At 46.1% G+C, this 14,140-nt stretch overlaps 1 protein-coding gene across 1 annotated transcript in view; it reads right to left on the reverse strand.

Moving 5' to 3' along the window:
• The window catches only part of LOC134353497 (guanylate-binding protein 1-like), a 36,701-nt gene extending 22,761 nt beyond the window's left edge, over nt 1-13,940 (reverse strand). Inside the window, exons 1-9 of the mRNA XM_063061499.1 lie at nt 13,715-13,940; nt 13,008-13,135; nt 12,331-12,440; nt 11,131-11,315; nt 9,697-9,942; nt 7,746-8,026; nt 7,184-7,396; nt 5,814-5,916; nt 2,625-2,990 (exon numbers count right to left, since the gene is read on the reverse strand). Coding sequence (XP_062917569.1) covers nt 2,625-2,990; nt 5,814-5,916; nt 7,184-7,396; nt 7,746-8,026; nt 9,697-9,942; nt 11,131-11,315; nt 12,331-12,440; nt 13,008-13,135; nt 13,715-13,925 — 1,843 coding nt within the window. The 5' untranslated portion in view covers nt 13,926-13,940. The remainder of the gene's footprint in view (nt 1-2,624; nt 2,991-5,813; nt 5,917-7,183; nt 7,397-7,745; nt 8,027-9,696; nt 9,943-11,130; nt 11,316-12,330; nt 12,441-13,007; nt 13,136-13,714) is intronic.
• Nucleotides 13,941-14,140: the final 200 nt, after the last annotated feature.

A 14,140-nucleotide genomic window follows, 5' to 3' on the forward strand; every position in this document is an offset into this window, starting at 1 on the left:
AATCTGTGGAATTTGCTTCAGCAGTGGCTGTGGAGGCCAAGTCATTAGGTGCATTTAAGGCAGAGATAGATAGGTTCTTGATTAGTCAGGGCATCAAAAGGCATGGTGAGAAGGCAGGGGAGTGGGGATGACTGGAAGAATTGGATCAGCCCATGATTGAATGGCAGAGCAGACTCAATGGGATGAATGGCCTACTTCTGCTCCTATATCTTATGGTCTTATGGTCTTATAATATAGGTGAAAGGGACAAGCTACATCTGGTAACACTAGTGCAGGTGCAGAGACCAGGGCTTTCATGATGTTAGTAAAAACTTCTTCGTCATCTGGTACTCATCTCAATTCCATGCAGGGGGAGATGCCCTCCTTGAATTAAGGCCTCTATCAGTGCCACCAGTGCTGAGAATTCTGGTATGAAACTACAGCATTAATTGAATAGATCCCACTCCCCGTGATCTCCTTACGTTTACTGGGCAGGGCATGAAGCTGATTGCAGGATGTCTGTCATCTGACATTTCCTTCCTCCTATGGGAAATCATGTAGCCTAGGTACGATATGGCTTGGTTTCTTATCTGAGCCTTGTGTAGACTGATTTTAAACCCCTCATCTTGCAATATCTTTAAAACATTGTCTTTCACCCATATATGATCTGTTTCAACTGCCAAAACGATTTGTAGATCTGACGTTGGGAATGTAACAGCCAGAGGGAGATGACAAGTTCCTATCAGCCTCTGGGTGGAAACTCTGCTGGTGAGAGAGATCCACAGAACACAGAGCAGAGTGGAGGAAGGCCACATTATGAACACAGGGTCAGTATTGAATAGAGCTGACTGCTGACCCAGAACACTGAACCAGCTGATAAGGAGGATGTGGGAGCTGACATTTTGTGCCAGGGAGAGTTTGATGAATTGTCCAAGGATAAACAGGCCCTCTTACAACTAAACAACTGATGGTTCATATAATTGTGGTACAGTGTGGACAGGTATTTGAGTGGATTTAAATAAAAACTTGTACTTGGATAGCTAAGGACTAGATAGGTAAATTTATAACGAGCTTCCAGAAACTAGGTGGAGTTTGGAACCTATATGTGGGAATGCATAAAGTGGAGCGTCAGAAGATACTTGGTAGTGGTAACTCCAAAAATTTTCCCCCCAACACTTCCCCCACCCCTCGTCACCCACTGAATCCTCTATTTTACAGTCAATACAGTGCTTGAGAAACGTGCAGAAAGAGATGTCCTCAAAAATTGCAGAAGAGATGTCCTCAACACTGTCTTGGAGAAGAACTCACTGCATTGAATCTAAATATGTTCACCTGGAGCAGGTAATGTATGAACACAAGTGGAAATTGTGAAACTAAAAAGTAACCAGAATTGTTTGAAACTTCATGCTAAATGTTTGACATGTTAGATCTAATCTTGATTGATCAAGAAAAGCTATCAGGCAAAATTATTGTGTAGCATGTTTCTCAAGCACTGTATTGAATGCAAAATAGAGGATTCAGTGGGTGACAAGGGGTGGGTGAAGTGTTGGGGGGAAAATGTCCATGAGCTGTGGGAGAGAATTAAATGGGTTGGGGAGAGTGTCTTTGGGCTGCGGGAGGGAATTCAGTGGTTGGGAGTGAATGTCCGTGACCTGTGGAAAGGAGTCAATGGGTGGGGAGAGTGTTCATGGGCTATGGGGGGGGGTGGAATTCAATGGGAGGCAAGAATGTCCGTGACCTGCAGGAGAGGATTTAGTGGGTGGGGAGAGATGATAATTGGGAAGAGTCTGTGGGCTGTGTTAGGGAATTCAGTAGGTGAGAGAGTTGGTGATGAGGAAGACAGTCTGAGATTGTGGGGTGGAATTCAGTAGGTGGGGAGGGCAGGTTATTGGAGAGTGTCCATCAGCTGTGGGAGGGGAAAAACTGAGTTGTTGGGTGAGATTGGTGATGATAGAGACCATACATTGAACATGCAAGGCAATCCTGTGGGGTGTGGTAGTTGGTAATTGGAGAGAGTGTTTGTGGGCTGTAGGAATCTGGTGGATGGTGGGAGAGTGATTGGGAAGAGCATCCATGGGCTGTGGGAGGGGGTTCAGTGGGTGGGGACAGTTGGTGATGGAGGAGAATGTCCATGGATTGTGAAAGGGGATTTGATGGGGAGGGACATTGCTGATTGGGGAGATTGGGGCTCTGGGAGGGGATTCAGTGAGTGGGAATAATTAGTCCTGGGGGCAAGTGTCTGTGGCTGTGAGAATGGATTCGGTGATGGGGGAGAGTGTCTGGGCTGTGAGAGGAGATTTAGAGAGTGAGGGGGGGTGTCCATGGACTGTGGTAGAAGATTTAGTGAGTGGGTCATATTACACTGGGTCATAGGGAAATGATCTTATTCACATCCCTGGGGTTCTGAGATTCACCAGCTGGAATCTGGATAAACTGGAGGGAAATTCCTGACCCTGCTTCAAATGTTCCAGTGTATGCACCCCAAGATCAGGCTGATGATTGGGTGTGTGGGTGGACAATATTTGGGGTCTAGTTCATTGATCAGACTTGGGGGAAGGGGGGTGAGATGTTGGAAGCTGTTAGAGATGTCATAGGTTTTGTGCTGTGGACACATTTCTAAATGTACGCATCTTTTATGGCAACACCTTTTTTGTATTCTACCACAGTGACCATCACAATTATCAGAACAACATTAATCTCAGGAGCATGCTCCCTTATAAATTTCATGAAGCTCCATTCTGTTGGCTCTTCATATTTCTTCTTCAGGTACTCATACCTCCGCCGAGCCCTTTCCACATCCTCCTCCCTGCCCTCGACTTTGTATTTCTCCATCTCACTCCTCATATGCTCCATGGCTTCCTTCAGTTCCTCTGCACTGCACTTTTTACCCTTCTCAAACATTTTCCTGTTCTGCTCCTTGATCTCCTTATTCCTGTGTTCCTCAGCGGCCTTCCTCTCCTGCTTCATCTTCTCCATCTCCTGTTTCACCCTTGAGAGCTCCTCTTCCAAAGCTGACAAAAGGGGCAGAGGATGAATTGATTAGTCTGTGCAGAGCGGTGAAGGGGTAATTTCTTGAGATGTGTGTGACAGGACTTTCAGAAGGCGATTCATTCACTGTTCAGCCTAAGACAACACACACAATGCTGGAGGAACTCAGCAGGTCAGACAGCATCTATGGAAATTAATACAGTCAATGTTTCACCAGAGTCCCGATTTCAGGACTGAGCAGGAAGGGAGAAGATGCCAGAATATAAAGGTGGGGGAGGGGAAAGATACTAGCTGGAAGGTGATAGGTGACTCCAGGTGGGTGGGAAAGGTCAAAGGCTGGAGAGGAAGCAAACTGATTGGCCAATAGGAGAAAGGGAAGGAGGATGGAACTTGGGGTAGTAATCGGCAGGTGAGAGAAGTAAAAAGTCAGAGTGGGTGGGGGGGGGGATGTATGTTTATCAGGAGGACAAATGGATATTCATACCACCAGGTTGGAGGCTTACCAGACATGATGTAAGGTATTGTTCCTGCACCCTGAAGGTGGCCTGGCCTCTTCTTATCACGAGGAGGCCATGGACCAACATGTCAGTACAGGAATGGGAATCGGAATTAAAATGTTTGGCCAGCGGGAAGTCCTGCTTGAGGTGGATGGTGCAGTGGTGATTGACAAAGTGGTTCCCCAATTTATGATGGGTCTCACCAATGTAAATGAGGCAGCATCAGGAGCCAAAACAATACACACCTGTAGCAGATGCACAGGTGTAGTGTTGTCTCACCTGGAAGGACTGTTTGGGGCCCAGAATGAGATGGAGGAGGCGTATGGGCAAGTGTAGCACTTGGGCTGCTTGCAAGGATAAGTGCTGGGAGGGTGATATTTGGGGGGTCATGGGGATGAATGGATGAATTGTGGTGGGAGTGATCCCTGCAGAAAGCAGAGGGAGAGGGATGTAAAGATGTGTTTAGTGGTAGGATCTTATTGGAGATGGTGGAAGTTGCAGAGGATGCAGAGACTCCTGGGGTGGTGGGTAAGGACAAGAGGAACTCTATCACTGTTAAGATTGCAGGAAGATGGGGTAAGTGTGGATAATCTGGAAATGGTAGAGATGTGGGTGAGGTCTGCATCAATAATGGAGGGAGGGAAATCCCTTTCTTTGAAGAAGGACATCAGTGTTCAAACTGTTTGGTTTTTAACAATCATTTTTAGAAATTTCTCAGATTATTCTTTACAAATATACACGCAATCAACAAAAACATTTTTAAAGTTTCATCTCTGTCCTCTTAATTTTCTGTACTCCTTGGTCGGCCCCCAGATATACTCCTAACAGAGGTGACTAGTGTGAGCTTTGCTCATGAACCTTGGGGAGGGGAAACTTCCCTGGTCTCCCTCTTAAGTCAGAACAAATCCTGGAAATGGGCTGTTCTCCAGCCTGTTAAATAGCCAATATGTGGACCCTGCCCACATGTCTGATAAAATGAGCTCTGCCCACAACAGGTGGTGGTCTGAGCACAGCATCAGGTGTATTGGAGAATGGTATAGACACACCTCATGAGCTATGCCATTTCCAACCTAGCCAGCGGAGACTTATTCCAGGAACTAGGATGAGAGGAATCATTGTACAAGACGCATGGCAGTCCATCTTCTGTCAATGGACACCAACACCTCCAACTACCAGAAGTACCTGTTCCCCTCCCGGCAGAAGCCATTCATACTAACACGTGCATTCCTCTCTCTGCAGTAAGTCTCCCAAACCCACCAGCTTGTTCCATCGCCGACACAATCCTAACCCCAGGATCAGTGGTGGAGGAATCCTCAGACACCTCAGGGGAATCTGATCTTGTAGTGACCAGAGGGGAGGGACCTTCTCCACGTCAGGTATCAGAGTAAAGGATGGCCTCATTGTTCCTGGCACTGAGTCCATACAGAGCCACGTCCTGAGGTAGAGAGGAGCAAGTCTTCTCACTGCAACCCTTTGCACGGTCTCTGCACCCTGGTAAACAAGTCCAGGGAAAATATTCCCCATTAAGAAATGGGCAACTCTTGGCCTACCCTGGAATCTGAACAGGAAACACATTCTTCACAGTCCGTGTTCCTTGTTACCCCATTCACTGCTCCAACATCATCACCGGGAGGTCCCCCAGCCACTGGAGCACCGTTATTTTGCCCCATGAGAGGCGTCAGTGTCCCACAGCTTTTGCCCACCCCATCAGCCACAGCCATGATCAGTGTAAATACTTGGGTCCCACTCCTGCAGCCACTGTCCCACCATGTAGCCTGTGTTTCTAATCTACATTATCCAAATCCCCTCTCATCCCATTGTATTCTCTCTTGTTTCAGCACCATACACCAGGTTTTTGATCAAATTATTGACCCTCCATTTGTATGAGAAATTCAATGATACTCTGATCACCCTTTCCAAGATGATCTCTAACTACGAGACCTTTCTCCACTCTCGTTATCCAGGATGAGAAAAAGATAGTGCATTCCCTTGTAGGTTCAGTAACACACAGTTTCAGAAAGCTATCACAGATACATTCTACGTAATCCTCCTCAAGATTGCCTGGACCAATTTGATCCGTCTGCTGAATAAGCAAGTCCCCATCACATCTACTGATCTATTCTAACATGCATTGGATGTTTGTGTTTACTGCCTTTGCCTCTGTAATGTTATTATTTCATGCCACCACTGCGTCCTACTGCTCCTCGTCTTCTACCATCCTTCCCCATTCACTCCTGGTATCCCATGCTTCCCAGTATCCCCACCCCTTTCCCCCACCAGGTCCTCCTCTTTTTACCCCTCTACTTCCTACCATCCTACAGTTCTTGCGCATATTGTTTATTTTCTCACCAGAGACATGCTTTTCTTCCTGTACCAGCTTGCTGTCTATCTTCTGTACTTGGGCTAGATGAGGTTTTACTTCTTCCAGGAAGTGGGTCAGGAAAGCACACCCCTACAGAGAAGAGAAGATACAATCATTCATGTCCAAATCTCTCCTAACACACCAGTCCACAAGGGACCAGAGACAGGTTCTCCCCATCAAACATCTAGTGCTGGGGATTGATACACAATTAGGAAACTCCTCTTGCCAATCTACAGGAAATTGGTAAGACCATGATTGGGGACTATATTGTGGTCTTGGATGGAGGCAGAACTTTTTAAGTGACACAGGGATAAGTTCTAAGAATGACACACAGAGGTGACGAAGAATAGAGATGGGTTCTGAGAATGTTCAAGGGTCTGGCAAATCAAGCACAATGTGGGATAATGCAAAATATCCATTACAGCAGAAAGATAAATAGAAGCATATTAACCAAATGGGAGAGCTAGTGAAGTTCTGAGATGTAGAGGGATCTGGGTGTCCTGGTGCAAGGTTCACAAAATGTTTGTGTGCAAGTAAGTGGGAGAGAGAGTGTGTAACAAAAGTAAAAGGGAAAATCTTCAGTTATATCAGGTTTTGGTGAGATTACATCTGGATTATGGACAGAACAGGTCTCCTTTAACACTACATGCTGGAAGCAGTTCAGAGGGGTTCCTGGACTGATACCTGGAAGGACATATTACCTTATTAGAGAAGGTAGGAAAGGCTGAGGCTAGACACTTCTGTGGAAAAACTCAGAACTAAGAGTCATGGACTGGATGGGTAGAGTATGGGAGATGGTCATGATTCACAAAGCTGAGTTAGATAAACAGGTAGCTTGATCAACGGAGATATGAGACAAACATTTTTCCCTCAGTGCATGACTGGATTTTGGAACTCTCTCCACTGAAGCACAGTGGAAGCAGAAGGTTTTTTTTAAGTGAGAGATTGGAAGGTGTTTGAAAACTACCATTAAAAGATAATTTCCACAGCCCATGGATACTCTGCCCTGTTACTGACTCTCCACCCACTGAATCTACTCGCATCCCATGAATAGCTCCTCCATCACACACTCTTCCTATTCACAGAATCCCCTCCCACAACCCCAGAGGCACTAACCCCCATCACTGACAAACTCCACCCAGTGAAAGTCCACCGAGAGCCCGCCATAACTGGTGAATCGCAGATTCACTCCACCCAGTTAATCCCGTTCCAGATGTCAGAGTGGATATCAAATTCACATTTGTTGGGTGAATGGAAGGAGGCAAAGGGGGGAGTTTTCTGAATTCATATAAGGCAGAGGAAAGAAAAGCTCTGAAAATTGAAAAGTAAATGCCTTGCTGTAATATATTGAACACACCTCCATTTCGTCCTTGGTATTTTTTTCGTACTCCTTGATGGCCTTATCAAGATCCTCCTTCAGTTCCTGGAAACCACCAGGTCTCTGGTAATATCTAGATGCCAGGTTTTCTTCTATAGATGACACTTCTTTTGCTAGGTGTGCTTTACATTGCTCTTGTGAGGTTTCCTTGATCTTGGCCATGAGAGACTTGTAAATGTAATGCATCTTCCTCTGGGATTGAAGGAAAGATGTACGGTAAAGTAGGATACCAAGTATTGTACACTGACCAGTGTCTCTCAGTCCCTCTCTCTCAGGGGAGATCTGCACACTGACTATATCTCTGAGTTGCTCTCTCTCAGGGAGAGATCTCCACACTGACAAGGAGTGATCTGTATACGAACCGATGTGTCTTCACCACTCTCACTCAGGGAGGGATAGTGCTATCTGGTGTCCCTCAGTCCCTCACTTTCAGGATGATATCTATGCTCTCTGTCTCTCAGTCTATGTCTGTATGGGTTGGGTCCAGGGACTGGTGTTCGGAGATGAGACAGTTGGCAATCATTGCATATTAGAAGCTCACCTCCAGCCGTTGGATGTATTTGCCACTGTTGTTGTTCATAGATCTTTTGTGGAAGATATTGAATGCCTCTCTGCTCTTCATATTGTAATTCTCGATGAGTTTGCTCATAGTAAGACAGCCAGATTCTGAGATTATTCTCATTTCATTATCATAGAATTTCAGGGCTTCATCTACTGCTGCTTGATTTTCCACCTCCGCTAATTTGGCGACACAGTTCTCCACACACGGTAGGACCCCATCCGCCATCATGCCCACGTACACCTTGGTCAATTCAACAAATCCTGTGTGGGATATTTCTGGAGGTCAGTGCCTGGGGATCTGATCACACTCTCAATTCCCACTCTCCATATCCCAATGTACTCAACCCATTCTCATTCACTTCCAATGGGATTCCACCCCCTCCAATTCTCTCCCATCATTCATACTCCCAATGGGACCCCAGCGCTTTCCCATTTAATCCCACAGTCCATGCTCCCAATGGGACTCTAGCCCTTCCCATTCAATTCCACAGTCAATATTCCCAATCCTTCCCATTCAATACCAAAGTTGATCTTCCCAATTTGACCCCACCATTTTTCCATTCACTCACAGTGGACTCTATCTCTTTCCATTCACTCCTACCCTCTACACTCATGCTGGTATCCTACACCATCCCACACATTCCCATCATCTGTATTCCTAATGAGATTCCATCCCCTTCACATTCACAGCTATTGTACACACTTCCAATTGATTTCAGCCCCTTCCAGTCACTCCCGTTGTACACATATCCAATGAGATCCCAACTCTTTCCCAAACCACTTCCAATGGGATCCCAGCCCCATTCCCATTCACTTCCATTCAACACACTTCCAATGGAATCTCAGCTCCTTCTCATTCACTTCCATTGTACACACTTCCAATGGGATCCCAATACCTTCCCATTCGATCTCAATGTGTACACTCCCATGTAGTCCAATTGTATTTTCCCATTCCAGGTGTGTATTTTGAGACAATACCCTTCATCAGGAATGCAAAGGAAGGGGACATATCAGAATAAGAAGGTTGGGAAGGGGGCAGGAAGAAGTCGAAGGTGGCAGGTGATAGGTGAAACTGGGAGAGGAGGAGGGGGTGACGTTAAGAGCTGGGAAGCTCATTGGTGAAAGAGATAAAGGGCTGAAGTAGGAGGAATCTGAAAGAAGAGGACTTAAAACCATGCAAGAAAGGGGAGCGGGGGGGAGAGTAGCAACAGAGGGAGCTGATGGGCAGGTAAGAAGTTTGAGAAATTTATGTAAATGCCATCAGGTTGGAGGCCACCCGAACCGAATAAAAGCTGGCCTCATCATTCCAGTAGAGAAGGCTATGATGGAAAGGGAATAGGAGGTAGAATTGAAATGGATGGCCACCAGGAAATCTTGGTTTTTGTGGCAGACGGTGTGAAGATGCTCAACCTGATGACATGAACATCGATTTCTTGTACTTCCAGTAATTGCCACAACCTCCATCTCTTTCACCATTCCCTATTCTTGTTTCCCTCTCACAACTTCTCTTCTCACCTGCCCATCACCTCCATCTGGTGCTCCTCCCCCTTCCCTTTTTTCCATGGTTTTCTGTCCTCTCCTAACAGATTCCCCCTTCTCCAGCCCATTATCTCTTCCATCAATCAACATCCCAGCTCCTTACTTTACCACCCCCCCCCCAGTTTCACCTATCACTTGCCAGCTTGCACTTCTTCCTCCTCCCCCTCCCCCATCTTCCTATTCTGATATCTCCTCTTCCTTTCCAGTCCTGATGAAGGGGCTAGGCACAAAACATCGATTGTTTACTCTTTTCCATAGATGCTGCTTGGCATGCTGAGCTCCTCCAGTATTTTATGTGTATTGCTTTGGACTTCCAGCATTAGCAGATTTTCTCATACCAGGTTAGTGTGTTATACTGAATAGAGGTGGTGAGGTTTTGCCCGGTTACTCACTCCTGCCTGTGACCAGCTGACCTCCAACAACTCTCTTGACTTTCTTGTGGGTGTGAATGTAATTGATGAGGTTCTGCCGCTCCTTGACAAAATCCTCATCCAGATCCTTCTCCTCCAGTTCCTGGAGCTGCCTGAGTTTCCTCCGGAATGTGGGAGTGGGAAATGCAAAGCAGCAACGTGAGGGAAAATGATTGCGGATACACCTGCGGAGTTCATTATATTCCTTGTCCTGCTCACTGATCTCACCTTTAAAAAAGAGCCAGGAATCAGGCAGGAATCACCCTCACTGAGTCTGTTCTCCCATTCCCAACATGGTGACTGTTAACCACAGGGCTGTGGGGAGGAATAGGGGGAAGGACAGGAAGGAAACAGAGGGGAGGAGTTTGGAAGATGTGATGCTGTGGGACAGGATGTGTGGGAGGGGCATCAAGTGCATTGTAATTGGGTGATCGGTGACTTGTCATGGAGGGGAATGATGTGAAAGTGGTGTCATACAGGGTAGTTGAGGGTCACATTGATTGAGTGTGGCACCCTGTCAATCATTGGAAACTCTGATGAGAAGGAGTTGTTAGTTTGGTGGGAGTGGTGTATTTATACCATCAAACCAGAGGACGCTGTACGTTGGCATCAGGTTATTCCAGGGAATTGTGAAGTAATGTGAATTGGATGTAGGTTTTCGCAAACAAAACAAAGTGAGGTGTTTGAAGTTTAACGAAACTTCATTAAATGAAACACATTTTCTCAGGCATCTGTTAGTCTTGTGAGACCATGGATCTGCGCCTGCAAAGTTTTCACTCTCCAGGGTATAGGCCTGGACAAGGTTGTATGGAAGACCAGCAGTTGCCCATGCTGCAAGTCTCCCCTCGCCACGACACCAATGTTGTCCAAGGGAAGGGCATTAGGACCCATACAGCTTGGAACCAGTGTCAACACAGAGCAATGTGTGATTAAGTGCCTTGCTCAAGGACACAATACGTTGCCTCGGCTGGGGCTCGACTCCCGACCTTCAGGTCGCCAGTCCAATGCCTTAACCACTTGGCCACGTGCCCACACAACACATTCTATTGAACTCCAAAACCTAAACACCAGAACTGCCCTAAAACGCCTTATGTAACAATGTCATCATGACAGAAACCCCAACACAATGTCGATGGTTGGGAATTATCTACATTTCTCCCAATTATGTAACCCTCCAGGGAATTGTGAGGTAATGTGAATGTGAACAGGGCAGGGGAATGCAGAGTAAGTGGGGAATGAGAGATGTGAAGGGGCTGGGAGACTCTGGAGAGTTTGTGCACAGATCATCAAAGGTAACCAGCTCCCCCTTCCTCCACCACCCTCTCACACACCGAATTCAACTCTACTCCCTCCCTTCTCTGGCCACTTTCCAGGTTCGCTCTATATGCTTAGAGACTGGCACTGCCACATACTCACTGTCCAGTTTCAGACTGTGCTCCAGGTACTCATTCGGAGTCACATCTTTTCCATCAATGTGCATATCCAGTGTCAAATCACGGATCACCCAGACAAATTCAGGGAAGAAACGGACAAAGTTCCAACTATCACACACGTTGGGCTGGGACTTCAACAGGATCCGCTTGGACACTTCAGTCACAAAACTAGGAGTGATATCAAGGATAAAGGAATGAAGGGTTGGCAGGAAAATGGTGAGGAATGCCAGTCACTGTACAGATCTGCCCCGAGAGAGAAGAAATGAGTGACACTGGTCAGTGTACAGATTTTCCCCTGAGAGAGAGTGACTGAATAGCACCGGTCTGTTAGTGGACTAAGTTTGAAATGGGTGGTTACACTACAATTGTACAGAGCATTGGTGTAGTCACACTTGGAGTACTGTGTACAGTCCTGATCATGTGGTTGTAGCAAGGGTTGGATTAAACCAGAAAGAGAGCAAAGAAACATTTGAAGGATATTGCCAGGAGTCATAGAAATGAGACGTTAGACATCATGGTCTTTAATCTTTGGAGCATAGAAGATTGAGGGGTGATCTCACAGGTGTAATAACAAAATCATGAAGGGCATTGACAGGGTCAGTGGTCTTTGTTTGCAAGGCTGGGGGAATGAAAACTACAGGATATAGTATTACTGTTAGAGTGAAAAGATTAATAAGAAACTGAGATGCAATTATTTATGCAAACGTTTGTACATATAGAGTGGTGATTATATTGAACCAGCTAGCGGAGAAAGTGGGTGAGGCATGTACATTAGACACATTTACTAAGTATGTGGACTGGTAGGAAGATGACAAGAATTCAGAGGGTTATGGGAACGTGTTGGAAAATGGGATCAGCTTGAGAATACATTTTAGTCAGTATGGACATGCATGGTTGAAGGGATACTTTTCTTGCTGTATTACTCAATAAATCTACAATTGAGAGACACTGATCAGCATACAGATACATGCCAAAAGAAAGGGGCAGAGAAACATCAGTCCGTGCACTGATATCCAACTGAGAGAGACAGGTGCTGAGATAAACTGATCAGACTACAATAACTCCCCAAGAGCATGGGACTGAGCAACACTGGTCACAGCATTTATGCCCGAGAGAGAAGAACCAGTCACTGCAGAGATATCACCCTGAAAGGGAGGGGCTGAGAGACACCAGTGAAGGATACTGTAGGTATTGCAGGGATTGCTGGTCTATTTGTTTTTGCCCATTGTAAATGAGAATGCTGCTCAGAAGGATAGCCAGTGTATAGATGGAATTATCATTGTCGATGTCTCCCTGCAGGTAGAACAGATGAGCAGTTAGTGAGAGCTCTCACTCAGAGATCGGTCGAATAAATAAGCATCCCAGTTTTTACAGAGCTTGGTGGGTGAGGCTTCCCTCCACAGCATTCTTCCTATCAATGCCACCGGTGACAGGTGTATGGACAAGGGAAGCCTTACAGACGGGAGTCTCAGCCAGTGCTCACCAACTCAGTGCTGGGGGAGAGCACACTGTCATGGTACTTTAACATCCTTTTCATTTGGCAGGATGGGGGTGGGAATAGGTGTGGGTGGGATAGGAAGCTTGGCGTGTGTAATAGTCTTGTGTCATATAATTCCAACGGAAAATATGGCAGAATTCCTCCCTGAAGCTCAGCATGAACCTGTGATGACTGTTCATAATTAATTAACTAATTAATTAATTTTTACTTTAAATCTAGATTGTAAGCAGCATTTAAAAGTCCCACTGCCTGTGATAGGATTTGAACTCTGGTCTGTGGATCATTCCTCTATCTGTGGGTTACCCATTTGGTAATGAAACCACTGTTCTGAGGAGGGGGATAGTTGAGAGAGAGGGACTGACCTTCTCAGGATCTCCCAGACCCTCGGTGTCCAACAACAGGAGGACCTCATTGGGTCTCTGAGGGAGGGACCTACACCACATCGAGATTCCTTTGGTGTGAGCCTGGACAGTTGAATCCATTGAGAATCCTGCAGAGGGAGAGAGACACAGAGGCGGAGAGGTAAACTTTGTTAGTAGAAAAGTGGACCTATTACATTCATAGCCCAAAGATGTGCATGTTTTTGAGTGGGATAGGGTTTGCGTGGAATTGATGGGAATATGGGAAGAAAAAAAGGGAAACACAAGGAAATCCGCAGATGCTGGAAATTCAAGCAACACACACAAAATGCTGGTGGAATGCAGCAGGCCAGGCAGCATCCATAGGAAGAAGTAAAAAAGGGATTTTTGTAGAATTGATGAAAAAGAACGATTGATGGTCAGTGCAGAGTCAGTTTTACAGCATTTAACGAGACGAGTGTGCTCTCTGCATCTGAGATATGAAGCAAGCATGCTGTTGAAATTCTCCAATCTCTCTGGATCCATTGGCCAAAACAGTGATGGGAACATTAACGTGACACCAATAGATGTCTCCAGTACACCTCCCACTACTGACAGCTTGACAGTGCAAGTGTGCTCTGTGTGTCCCAGGTCTCAGGATAATTTCTGCAAGACAGATAGTAAACAGAGGTGAAAGGTTAGAGGTGGAAGTTTACAGCCACTGCCCTTACCCTTCTTGTCTCCTGCGAGACAGTTCATGAGGTAGGACTTCCCTGTACGAGCAGCACCAACCACAGCCACAACAACCATTGGATCCTCGATGGACTGGAGGACCTTCAGAGCCTCTGGGTTAAGCTGTAGCTTTCCATCCTTGTTACAAACCAGCTGCAAGGGTTTCTCCATCTTCTGTTTGGTGGCAGCAGTGTCCCTGGGTACTGACATCTGACAGTGCTTTCCCAAAATATCTACAAAGTCAGAGCAAGGGAATCACGCACAGTTTGAATCTTAGGGAACGGAACAGACAAGACATGGAGCACATCAGGAAAACAACTACATTTCAATCCTGAGACCCTGGAGTAGATCACAAACTTTAATTTACTCACCAGGGTCTGTTAATCATACAGTATAAACCAATCCCCGATACCATGGATTGTAAC

Source organism: Mobula hypostoma, chromosome 11 (assembly GCF_963921235.1).
Source record: "Mobula hypostoma chromosome 11, sMobHyp1.1, whole genome shotgun sequence".
NCBI classification, from domain to species: domain Eukaryota; kingdom Metazoa; phylum Chordata; class Chondrichthyes; order Myliobatiformes; family Myliobatidae; genus Mobula; species Mobula hypostoma.